The sequence below is a fragment of the Acinonyx jubatus genome, chromosome B3 (genome assembly GCF_027475565.1).
Source record: "Acinonyx jubatus isolate Ajub_Pintada_27869175 chromosome B3, VMU_Ajub_asm_v1.0, whole genome shotgun sequence".
Lineage (NCBI taxonomy): Eukaryota > Metazoa > Chordata > Mammalia > Carnivora > Felidae > Acinonyx > Acinonyx jubatus.
The window spans coordinates 8857021-8869335 of record NC_069386.1 but is presented as its reverse complement, the minus strand read 5'-3'; the positions used below and the strand labels follow the sequence as shown (position 1 = coordinate 8869335).

Sequence of the window (12315 nt, the reverse complement as noted above, 5' to 3'; positions counted from 1 at the left end):
GAGGGAGGCAGAAAATCATAAGCAGGCTCTGTGCTGCCAGCGTGGAGCCCAGTGCAGGGCTTGAACCCATGTGAGATTATGACTTGAGCTGAAATTGAGAGTCAGAGGCTTAACCAATTGAGTCACCCAGGTGCCCCTTGATCATCATGTCTAAAAGGTGACCCCACCCCTCCTCTGATTCTCTGTTGCCTCCCTCTGCTTTGCTTATTATTTTAATCGTACTTGCTTGGTGTTATTGTCTGCCTTCCCTACTAGAAGGCAAGCTGCTGATGCCTAGGACTTTGACGCTTTCTGGTGTAGCTCCAGTCCCCGTTATAGTGCCTGGTGTATTTTAAGAACTCAATAAATACTTGTTGAATGAATGAATGCATTTTGAAAAAAACAAAACAGTGGATTAATATGTTGTGACACCATTGGGTATGCAGGGGTTAATTACAGGAGCTAATTACAGTTCGTTACAGCCATCTACTCAGCAAACATCTTCTCCACACTGCCCGTGTACAGCTTTAGGAAGAGAGAATAAGGCACAGGAACTAGAGGCAATAGCCCAGACAGGCTGTGTTTTGGGCGACAGTACGAAGCAGAGAGAAGAGAACTTGGCTTAGGAGTGACGGGAAACAAGACCAGACGGTCTGTCTGAGGCCGGCTGATGGGGGCTTTCAGTGAGGACTCTGTGAGAAGTGTGGCCTGCAGCACACTTTCCAGCACATGTGGAAGGTGATGCCGTCAGATCTGGGGTTTTTTGTTTGGTTTTCTATCACTGGGGCGGCTGGTGAAGCAGATGGTGAAGAGCACGTTGTGTGCCTGCGGAGAAGAAGCAGGAGGGATGGATGGTGGAGAGAGCAGGAGTGACAGAGGGTGGGGCCTTGAAGGTCTGGGCATTAGAGGGGAAAACATTGTGCTTTAAAATTACCCTCGCTGCTATGTGTCGGACTTAACCACTTGTGAACAAGTTTCAGAAAGTTCAGGAAAAGATTCACGGCTGCCAATGACGAGATGGTGACCCTCCAATCAATTTCTGTAGCTCATCTGTGCTAAGGGCCTGTGGTCAGCCCTTGCACCACAGCTTCCTCCCTGCTGCCCCGAGACTCCTCAGTGAGGTATCCAGGGCCATGAGCATCTCCTGTCCCCGCCCTGTCAGTGCGTGTGCACCCACGTCTCCCTCGTGGAAACTAAGAAATCTCTTCACAGAAACAGGTCAGAGCTTCTCAGGCTGTGTCGTTCATTTGAGGGTATGGGGTCAGTCCTCAGGCTTTGAGAGGAAGGCAGGGTACCCTGCTGAGAGGGACAAGATCTGAGGCCATTTGTTGCCACTGGAGTCGGGTCAGCTTCTTTTTTCTTTTTTAAATGTTTTTATTTATTTATTTATTTATTTTTGAGGGAGGGAGAGAGAGAGAGAGAGAGAGAGAGAGAGAGAGAGAGAGAGAGAGAGAGAATGAGGATGAGTGGGGGAGGGACAGAGAGAGATAGGGAGACAGAATTTGAAACCAGCTCCAGGCTCCAAGCTGTCAGCACGGAGCCTGTTGCAGGGCTCAAACCCATGAACCAGGAGATCATTGCCTGAGCCAAAATCAGACACTTAACTGACTGAGCCACCCAGGCACCTCCAGTTGGGTCAGTTTCTTATTCTGATGGCATATGGGTCAGGAAGATCATAGCTCAAGGGTTTGTAAAGGAGGGCATGTGAGCAGACAGAGCCCACTCCTCTGGGAAGGATCATGGTCACAGGCAACAAGAGAGATCCAGCCCACCCTTGGCTGTTCTGAAGCTAATTATTAGCAGTGATTACCTGCACTGTTTCCTTGCGTGGCCATCTGACTTCTGACCACTTCACCACTTACAAGCACTTGCATCTGAATATTGGAAAAAAGCAAAAGATGGGCTGATGCTTTGTGTCATTTTGCTTCTTGTTAGGAGCTCTATTAAAATAATACAGGAGAATATAATGGAACCAAAGGGGATTGAAACCATTGGCTAAAACGTTTTATTTTTTTTCCCCGTATTTCAGTTGCCATTGATAATCATTGAATTTAGTGCTGCAAAGACTTAAGAAAGCGTCACTTTACAGGTCAGGAGCTGAGATTTCAAAAGGATTTAATTTTCCCAAATCCATTCAATCAGCACGAGGCAGAACCAGGTTGCCTGGTTCATAATTTGCATGGTTCTTGACTTCCCCACAATATATCATATATTGTCTCCATAGGAATCATTTCAGCCTTCCTCGTAAGTACACACAGAGAATAATACATGGTCAAATGAAAAGAACATTAGATTTTGATTCAGAGAACCCAGGTTTTTTTCTTGCTTTTGCTTCTTCTATCCTCATAAAGAAGAGAGTAATACCCATCTTCCTGCTTCACAGATTTACTCTGGGGGCCAGAGAAATGATGGAGGCGAAAGTTCTTTCTCAGCTTCAGGGTTCTATAGCAATGTCATCAATGTGTTTCCATATAATCCCACACATTTAAAAAGCCCCAGTTATTTGTGAACCTATCAGAGATCCAGCAGTTATAATAACATTGAATGGGATTAAAGGGTTCTTTAAGTCCATATGGTGGAGGAAATTCTAAGAAATTATAAATGTATGAGGAATAAGTGATATAACCTTTGGAGAGAAGGGAATGCCTCATTATTTGCAGATGTTAGGATTGTCTACCTGGAAATTTCAACATGATCTACTGCAAAATTAAAAAAAAAATTATAAGAAAGTTCAGAACTTGAAAACTCCATTGAAAACATTCTGCCTTCTTTTGGAAACCATGTAAAAAGAACATGCATAGCAGAAAACAAAAACACACAGTCCTATTTCTGCAAAATGAGGAGACAAACTTCTCAGTACTTTCAAGGGCCGTTGAAAGCAGCCAAGTTCCTGTAGGATCTTGGTGGAAGGAATATGGAAAGAAACAGAAAACAGAGGCTGCATCAAGAGTGCTCTGTTCCTATACTCAGGAAAAATACTTTTCAGATCTGAAGATGAGATGAATTTGTTTCCAGACAAATGAAGGAACCACAAAAGGGGGGAATACTCAATTCTAGCAGACCCACTCTAGAAGCAATACTAATGGATGATTTTTCAGCCAGAAAGAAAACAAAACCTAGATGTTGTAAAGGGTGAAGAGTAATTAAAAAGAACAAATATAAAATTTAATTGAAATTAATACCATGTAAATGTTTTGTGAATTTTAAGATTTACAATGGGAATTAGAATATAGTAGATTAGGGGTGCCTGGGTGGCTCAGTCACGTAAGCATCTGACTTCAGCTCAGGTCATGATCTCATGGTTTGTGGGTTCAAGCCCCATTTTGGGCTGTGTGTTGACAGCTCAAAGCCTGGAGCCTACTTTGGATTCTTCATCTCCCTCTCTTTCTGTCCCTCCCCTGCTTGTATTCTGTCTCTGTCTCTCAAAATAAATAAAAATTTAAAAAATTATTAGAAAAATAAAATATAGTAGATTATATCGTATCATGATAAATCAAAGATGCATGTTATAATCTCTAAAGTAACTACAGAATACAAGACATATAACTACCATGTTATTAGTGAACAAAAAAGGAACAATGAGAAAAAAAAGGCAATCAATCCAAAGGAAGACAAGACAGAACAGTAAATAAATTATACAATAGTTTAGGTGAATGGAGAACCAATAATAAAATGATAAGGCTAAACCCACATATATAATTAATTGCATCAAATGTAAATAGAGTAAATGCTCCAATTAAAATTAAATAAAATAATATTAGAGTGAATAAAATAAAACATCCAACTATACAGTACTTCCAAGAAATAAATGCCTGATGAAAAATGGTAGAAAGTTTGAAGGTAAAGGGATGAGAAAAGATACATGTTATAAATACTAACCAGAAGAAATCCAGTCTGTTTGAATGTGGACAAATGAGAAGCTAAGGCAAAATGCTTTAACAGAAATAGAGAGATACCTTATAATCAAAAAAAAAAAAATGCAGTTAGTTAACATAACAACTCTAAATATGGAGTCATAGAATAAGGAGACATAGTATCAGAGAAGAATATAGAAAATATGAAAAATATATGGGGCACCCAGGTGGCTTGGTTGAGTGTCCAACTCTTGATTTCAGCTCAGGTCATGATCTCATGGTCGTGGGATCCAGCTCTGTGTTGGGTTCCACACTGAGCGTGGAGCCTGCTTGAGAATATCTCTCCCTCTAGCCCTCTCCCCCACTTGCTCTCTCTCTCTCCCTCACTCTCAAGAACAAAACAAAACAAAACAAAACAAAACAAACAAAAAAGAAAAAGAAAAATATGACTAACAAACCTGATATAATTGGTGTTTATGGAACATTATACTCAACAGCATTCTTTTAAGCACGTGGATAATATTTATAAAATTTTATCATATGCTGAGCTAATGATCTAAATATGATTTCAAGTTATTTATAAAAGAACAAAAATATGAAAGCCAAAGAAAATAGAAGGAAGGATAAATACAAATTATGAGCAGAAATGAAAGCAAAAGGATTGTAAAATAGTCTTTTGGAAAAAAAAAACTAAAATGATATGCCCTTTTTGAGAATGATTAAGAACCCCCCCCCGCCATATGAGAAATAAAAAAAGAGACCATCACTAGGGATTCATACATATAATAAGAGGGATTTAAAAACTTTATGCTAACAAATTTGAAAATAACCATTTTCAATGCAAAGTTACTGAAAAGTATAATTACCAAGTAGACATAAGAAGGAATAGAAAATCTCATTGGAATTTTATTACACAATTTGAATGTGTTTTAAAATAATTTGGATTTGTTATTGTATAAGTTGGGTTGTTATTAAGATCTTCTAGGCTTAGATGGCTTCACTAGGAAATTTTACTATTAATTTAAGGAAGAAATATTTCTAATCTTCAAAAATCTTACACAAAAGAAAAAGAGACAAAGCTTTCCAACTCATCAGAACCTTGATAAGTAAGCCTCACAAGGACACTATAAGAAAAAAAATAAAACTTTACAGGTCAGTCTCTCTCAGGGGACATAGATTCAGAAATTCTGAAGAAATAACTTTATTTAGAATTACATTAATGATAATATAATCCAATTAGTTATATTTCAGGAATAAGGTTGATAACAGTACCCAGTTGATAAAAATGCCTTAAGGTTTGAAGAGGAAAAATAAAACTGTTGTCATTTGCAGAAGATAAAATTTAATGTATAGAAAATGCTAAAGGATATTGTGGGAGGGAAAATGTGATTCTAAACCTTCACATCATATCATAACCCAAAATTAACTTCAAACAACTAATGTAAATAGATCTTAATGTAAAACTTAGACTCAATCTTATGGAAGAAATCTATTATCACATTGAGTTAGGCAAAGATTTCTTAGATGAAACACAAAATATCCAAATTACAAAAGAAAAAAGTGCATAGGTTTGACTTTATCAAATGAGAAACTTTTGTGCTTCAAAATACATAGTCCAGAAAATGAAAGGCTAAGCAAAGACTTGGAGGAGAATTTACTGAACATGTCTGCCAAAGGATTGCATTTAGAATATATGAAGAACCCTTCAAACTGTAATAAGACAAACAACCTGATTGTAAAATGGGCAAAATGTTTGAACAGGCACTTTACTTAAGAAGGTATGGAAATAGCTAAAAAAAAAACAAAATACCACTAGAAGTTTCCAACATCACTAGTCATCAGGGAAATGCAAATTGAAACAACAATTAGACACTAGTACCTCCCCATTAGAATGGCTAAAATTAAAAAGCCTGACAATATTAAGAGTTGATCAGTATGTGGATCCATTGGAACTCTCAAACATTGCCAGTGAACATGCAGAATGGTAGAGACTCTTCGGGAAACAATTTGACAGCACCTTCTAGTAACTTACTATAATGTTAACCTTACCATAATATGCACAATTCTATAGCTAGGTATTCACTCCAAAGAAAAACATGTGATTATAACGGCTTTATTCATAATATGATAAACCAATGGTGGCATATCCATTGCTTTGTGGCACACTGGAATGTAAATCCCTGGCTAAAAGGAACAGATTATTGATGCATGTGCATGCAACAACGTGGATGGCTCTTCAAAAAGCATTAATGCTAAGCGAAAGAAGCCACACAGAAAGGCTGTAAGTCATATGAATCAATTCTGATGGAACTCCGGAGCAGACAAACACTATTGAGACAGAAAGTAGATCAGTGGTTGCCAGAGGCTAGGGATGGGTGAGGGAACTGCCTGCAGAAGAGAATGAGGGGGATTTTTGTGACAGTAATAATGCTCCATATTATGATGATAGTGGTTTTACAACACTGAATGTATTTGTCAAAATTCACTGAATTGTAAAATTGAAATTGGTGAAATTTATTGAAGTTGTATTATACTGTAAATAAAGCTAATTAAAAAAGAGATGGAACACACAGTGCAGAAAATGTACATGGTATGCCACCATTGGTGGGAAACGTTAGTCTTTTCTATAATGTATAATAATTTTCCACCATGCCTATTTTCAGATTTTCTCTTTTGTAGGAATCTTCTGTCATTGACATTTTTTCCCATGTCTGTTTCCTTGCCTCCTTCCTCACCCCCTTCCAGAGTGAAGGTCAAGGTAGTTGACTTTGGAAATCACAATCTACTATTTTGGCCATTTCTCCCACCACTTAACCCCAGGATCTGCGTCTTCAGCTCCATTGAGAACTCCTGTCCCATCATACTCTTGCCTGAGGATTGTGTACACCGGCTTCCACAACTTGCAAGATTGTTTCCAATCTCATTAGCATTGGTTCCATGGGTCTGCAGACACAGGTGCAAACAGCTTTGTGGCTTCACTCCCATTTTACCTTGTTCGTAGCTCGCACTTCAGCCACATCCCATCACTTTGCTCTTCTTCAGGCATTACGTGTTCTGTGACCTTGTTATTTTGCAAATGCATCTACTTAGCCTTTTTGTATGACTTTCTTCCTTTATTTTCTTCATCTGGCAAACTCTTACTCAACCTGGACAAACCAGATCCAATATTACCTCTTCTGTGAAAATCCATTTCTTTCCTATTTCTCCTCTCTTTACTATTTGCAAATATTTTGCCTTTGTGAAAATTGAGATATGATTAATATTCTCTGAAGAGGAGAACATTCTATGTAGGGACATACCAGACATAAAAATTACCAAGATGACCTCCACCCACAGATGTGTCCTATGTATAGATAGATAACCTTAAGTAAATATTATAACTACACATAAATGGGATCGACTATGATGAAACTCTTACTTGGGTTTTATATTTGTCACTTATCATTATGTCACAGATACCTTCTAATGTCCACAGAAAGAGATCTGTGTGCCATTTTAAAGGTTGCATAGTATTCTGTTTTATGTTTTCTTTCCTTAACTTATTTTCTGTGGGTGCACGTTTAAGTCATTTCCAGCTGATCATATTATTATAAATAATGTAATGAGCATCTGCTGTGCTTTGAAAATGTCTTGACAAATGTCCCTGATCACACTGGATCATAATTATTTGTGTGCCTGTCTTTCCCACCAGACTATTATCAGTTCCCTGAGGGCAAAAACCACTATTTCTCTTGGAATCTCCAGAACCTTGCAGAGTTCCAGTAGGAGTTTAATACATATTGTTGAAAGTAAAAAAAGGAACAACTGGGTGGATGTTATAGAGTTGGGTGCACATGTTTGTCATCACGTGTTTTCACTTCTTACTCAGGTTTTCACTGGCCGTGAGCCTGATATCTCTTAGACATTATATAATCCTTTACTTGTTTCTAACCTCTTTTCACAGATGTTATTACCACTGACATAAATTCAATACCAAGCTTTAAGAATTAGCATATTGCCAAACCATGACTCCCCCATAGATTTTGGTGACCTCCAGAATAGATTTTATAAATTGCAGAGAAAAAAAATGCAGATACCTGATACTCATTGCCCTACCCGAAGCAGAAATGAATTTTTAAAACTGAAATTGTCAATAACAAGAAAAAACACATGGTATGCGTGTCACATACTATTTACAGCTGTTGTCTGTTATGAGTTCTCTGGAGCACCATTTGCTGCTGCAACTCAATGGTCTCATAAGTTTAACTCACCAATACAGCTATAAAATTGCCTTAAATCACAGAGGGGAAGAGAGAAAAATCAACTAGGAATGGCTAAAATGCTGCTTATGTCTTAATAGGAACCCACTGTTTTCCCCATTTTCTTCTTCTTTCCCCAGGATGCTCAGAACAGCCTGTGGGTCTTGTGGTGTATTACAATATAGCAGATTATCCACCTGACTCTCCAGAGGAAAGGGACGTTGTGGACATCTCTTTTCAAGGGCTGCATTTGGTTTATTGACTAATGCACTGAATTGTACTGGGTATCAGGCAATGGAAGACAACTGGGACAGACAGTGAGGGTGTTCGGTTGGTATTGGAAATTTACAAGAGCTTAAGCTATTTTTTATTTCTTCTTGCAGGGCTGGGAGCATTTAGTATTGTTGTTCAATATGCTGTAAATGAACTTAGTTCAAAAACCACAAAAAGAGTGATATGGAATTATAGAACTGAAAATAGGCTGCTGATTGGGTACGAATTCATCAAGGCTCTTTCTCAATAAGCTTTTTATTGGAGTGCCAATACGACTTGCTTTGGAAAGAGTGAGATGTGATTGCGAGCAAATGATATAGGGGGCCAGTTGGCCTTCAGTTAGGTTCAGCTCTGCTCAGCTAGCTAACTGTATATCTCTTTCCCCCTCTCAATATGCTTATTTAGGAAGCTCCAGTTAGCAAATCATTCGTCTTAGCTGCAGGACACCCCATCCAATACTCAATTTCATCAGAAACTTCCATAACTCATTTTGTAGACAATGGTGGGGCTGGAATTTGAACTCTGGAAATTACAGCTCTAAAAGTTGTTCTTTACTTCAACAGACCATTCTGTTATTGACTCAACAAATGTATGGTCCACAATAACGTCAGAATGATTTCATAAAGCACAGCCTTCTGTATGTCTTTTTCCTGCTGAAAATCATCATGGACTCTCTGCTTCTTAAAGTAGTGGTTCTCACATGTTCCTTCCTGGAACATACATATCAAAATATCCAGAAGCAGTGAAGAAGCTCATGGTGGTGTAGCGTAGCTACTTAAGGAATTTTTCAAGAACCCAGGATCTTTCTGTGTTTATGGTCACAAAGCATGTGACTTTGGTTCTCAAGTGGACTTTCCCACCGGAAAGTATCACATCTATGTTTAATGCAAGAGGAAGAAGAAGATCAGGGAAATGAGACAAAGACTAAGACAGATTTGCCAAGTGAAACTGTCCCTTTCAGTCAGATTTTCAGAAAGATTTACCCCCATTACCATTTACATCTCATGGGCCATGATTCTGTCACATGGCCACCCTTCCCTACAAGAGGATCCAAAAGGTTTGGTGTTTGAAAGGCACATCCTTTCATTGAATCTAGGCACATCCTTTCACCCCCAGAATTGGGTCTGGTAGTCAGAAAGAAGGGGAGAAAGGCTATGGGACAGACAACCAGCAGTTTGTGCCAGGTGTATAGTATATGTATGCATATATATTATATATAAAAAAATCACAAGCAAACATTTACACATTTATCACTAAGTATTGATTCTTCAGTAGACCCCATCACTGACCAGAGCATACCAATGAGACGCTGACTCCATGGTTGAGAACTTCTGATCTACAGAATAAAGTCTAAATCCCTAAATATATTAGGAAGACCTTACTAGTTTGACCCCAGCCTACTTTTCTAAATCCATGTGTTACCATCCTCAATCCTTTGTTTCAGCCACTTGTTTCCTTTATTCTTAAATGTCCTAATTTTTGCTTTTCTGTGTTCTTTGCATGTATCTTTTTCTTTGCTTAGAAAATGCTTTCTTACCTTCTGTCCTGTAGGGTGATACTCATTCTGCAAGACTCAGCTCAAATAGCATCACAGCTCTGGAAACATCCTTCCCTCTCTGTCAGATCTGTTTTTGGTACCTTATGTACACTTTCATTAGCACACTTTACCATTCATTATTTGCCCGTGTTTGTCACTACTGGCAAAGGCTATGGCCTCTTATGTAGCAAGGACTATTAAAACTTTTTATTATTTTTATTTATTAAATTTATCTTATTTAATTTTTTATATTCTGTGGCTCCTGTACTTCCTGGAATATGCTCAAGACACCTGCTTAGGGAAAAACAACCAAATATTATCCTCAATATATAAATGATCTTTAATGGGCTGACGTGACCTGCTCCCACCATGGTTGATAAAAGTGTACTGATCCCTGCTCCTCAAGCCTAGATCTCACTGGTTGTCAACAGATAGTGGTTTTTGTCTTAACTGATGATAATAGTAATATAATTCATGATTTCCTGTTCTTGAGCTCTGTTATTGAGTGTTATTCATTTTTGGCTTTCAATGTACAGAATTGGAGACACAGTCTGTTCCCTCAAAAAGGCTACTGTTTAAGGGTAGAAAAGCCATATTTAACTCAGTGATTTGAATGATATGGAAGGAAATGACTAGTTTAACTTTTAGACTGCTTAATAGCTGGGTATTTATACTTGGACAATGCTTAGTTCTTGTCATCCAAGTGGGTTGAGAAGCAATCAGGAATTGGGTGAGGGTACAAAAGGAAAGGAGAGTCAGAAACATGCACATACACACATAAAATCGGACAAGGGGTTAGAGCAGATATGGCGAATTTCTGGTATGATGCCACACTTTCTCCCCTCCTTCCCCAGTGGTGGACAGACACCATTAACCAATCAAAATACGCTTTTCATCTGAGCCAAGATGTGGTCCCAGAATACACCTCAACATTACAATGGTCCAGATGTATTCTATCAACAAAGGAAGGAAGACAAGCCCTTCTTTCTCTCATCAATGCATTCTCCATACAGTCTCTTCAGATCAATATGCTCCTTGTGATTGGGCAGAGAGTCTTTTCCTGTTCCCTTCTGAAAGGAAAGTATTGTAATTCCATGATTGAAATTCCAGGTGCTTCTTCTTGTTAAACATTTCTCAAAGTTTGAGTTGAGTGTCTTACAGACGTAAAATTTCCCAGCACAAGATCTATCTTTGAATCCCATTTCTACTGGGGAATGAGAGGGACCCTTGTACCCACAGACGTCGTAATTGAGGTGGAAGAAACTAACGTGTAGTGAATGGCGCACGGTATTCCAAGTGCCATGTTTACATCTTTCTGTTTTTATAACAACCACACAAGATCAGTATCATTGTCTCCATTTTACAGATGAGAAGTTAAATTATTCACCCAAGGTCTTATAACTGATAAGTATGAAGATAAGATTTAATTTCAGATCTGCGACATCTAGCATCACGCTGTTGGATTCTAGAGAGTTAACTGTTCCTTTGGTGATCTTGATAAAATCTGCTTCTTGTGTTCTTTTCATGCCACTAAATACTTGTGCTTTTGATAACAGCCTTGAGCTTTAACTTTGTATTTTCTTGAGTCTTGCAGACTAGAGAGACAGATGGAAAATGGATAAGTGTAGATCAGATATGTATGGGACACAATCAGCCTATTCTGGACTTCATGCCAGTCAGGTGTAATTCCGGCCTCTGGGAGATTATCTTGTTGGAAATAGAAAGCATACTTAGGTTTAACTTTTTTGTGTTCCTTTTTCGGCAGGGCAGCGTCCATGCCAGGTGATCACGGCCCGAGTGCACCCAGGAGAAAGCAATGCCAGCTGGGTGATGAAGGGGGCCTTGGAGTTCCTGGTCAGCAGTGACCCTGTGGCTACACTCCTGAGGGAAAACTTCATTTTCAAGGTCATCCCCATGCTCAATCCCGATGGTGTCATCAATGGCAAGTATGTCGCACCCAGCTCAACTGGGTCCTCATGTATGTCACCATTGTAACACATTGTGTCTCTCAGTGGGTGTGATTGGAGAGGACATACTCTGGCAGGAATAAATTCTCTTGGGCTTCTGTTAGTTGGTACAAATAACAACGTACTCCCCACACACATTGATGTCCTATCGGTTTCCTTTGAATAGAAGGGCATAGACTAATAGGCACTTAATGCCAGAGGGGTCCTAAGAAATAATCTCGTCTAACAATCTTTTTTTTTTTTTTTAAAGGAGAAAATTAGTGTGCATGGTGATCAAGTGATTTGCCCAGGTCGCATGGTAGAACAGTGGCAAAGTCAAAACTCAGATTCTGATTTCTTCACAGTTAAGACCAGTGCTTTCATTTATTTACTAATATTTACTACAGAGGAATCTTTATTGAGTTGTATTGTACTGGATTCTACATACAGGTCCAGTAAGGGTGTCACCTTATCTGAATGGGATGATT

At 38.7% G+C, this 12315-nt stretch overlaps 1 protein-coding gene across 4 annotated transcripts in view; it reads left to right on the top strand.

Moving 5' to 3' along the window:
- Window positions 1–12315, top strand: part of AGBL1 (AGBL carboxypeptidase 1) — a 938649-nt gene that overhangs the window by 467094 nt on the left and 459240 nt on the right. For all 4 annotated transcript variants that reach the window (XM_053223586.1, XM_053223587.1, XM_053223588.1 and 1 more), the window contains one exon: window positions 11647–11827. In XM_053223586.1, coding sequence (XP_053079561.1) covers window positions 11647–11827 — 181 coding nt within the window. The remainder of the gene's footprint in view (window positions 1–11646; window positions 11828–12315) is intronic.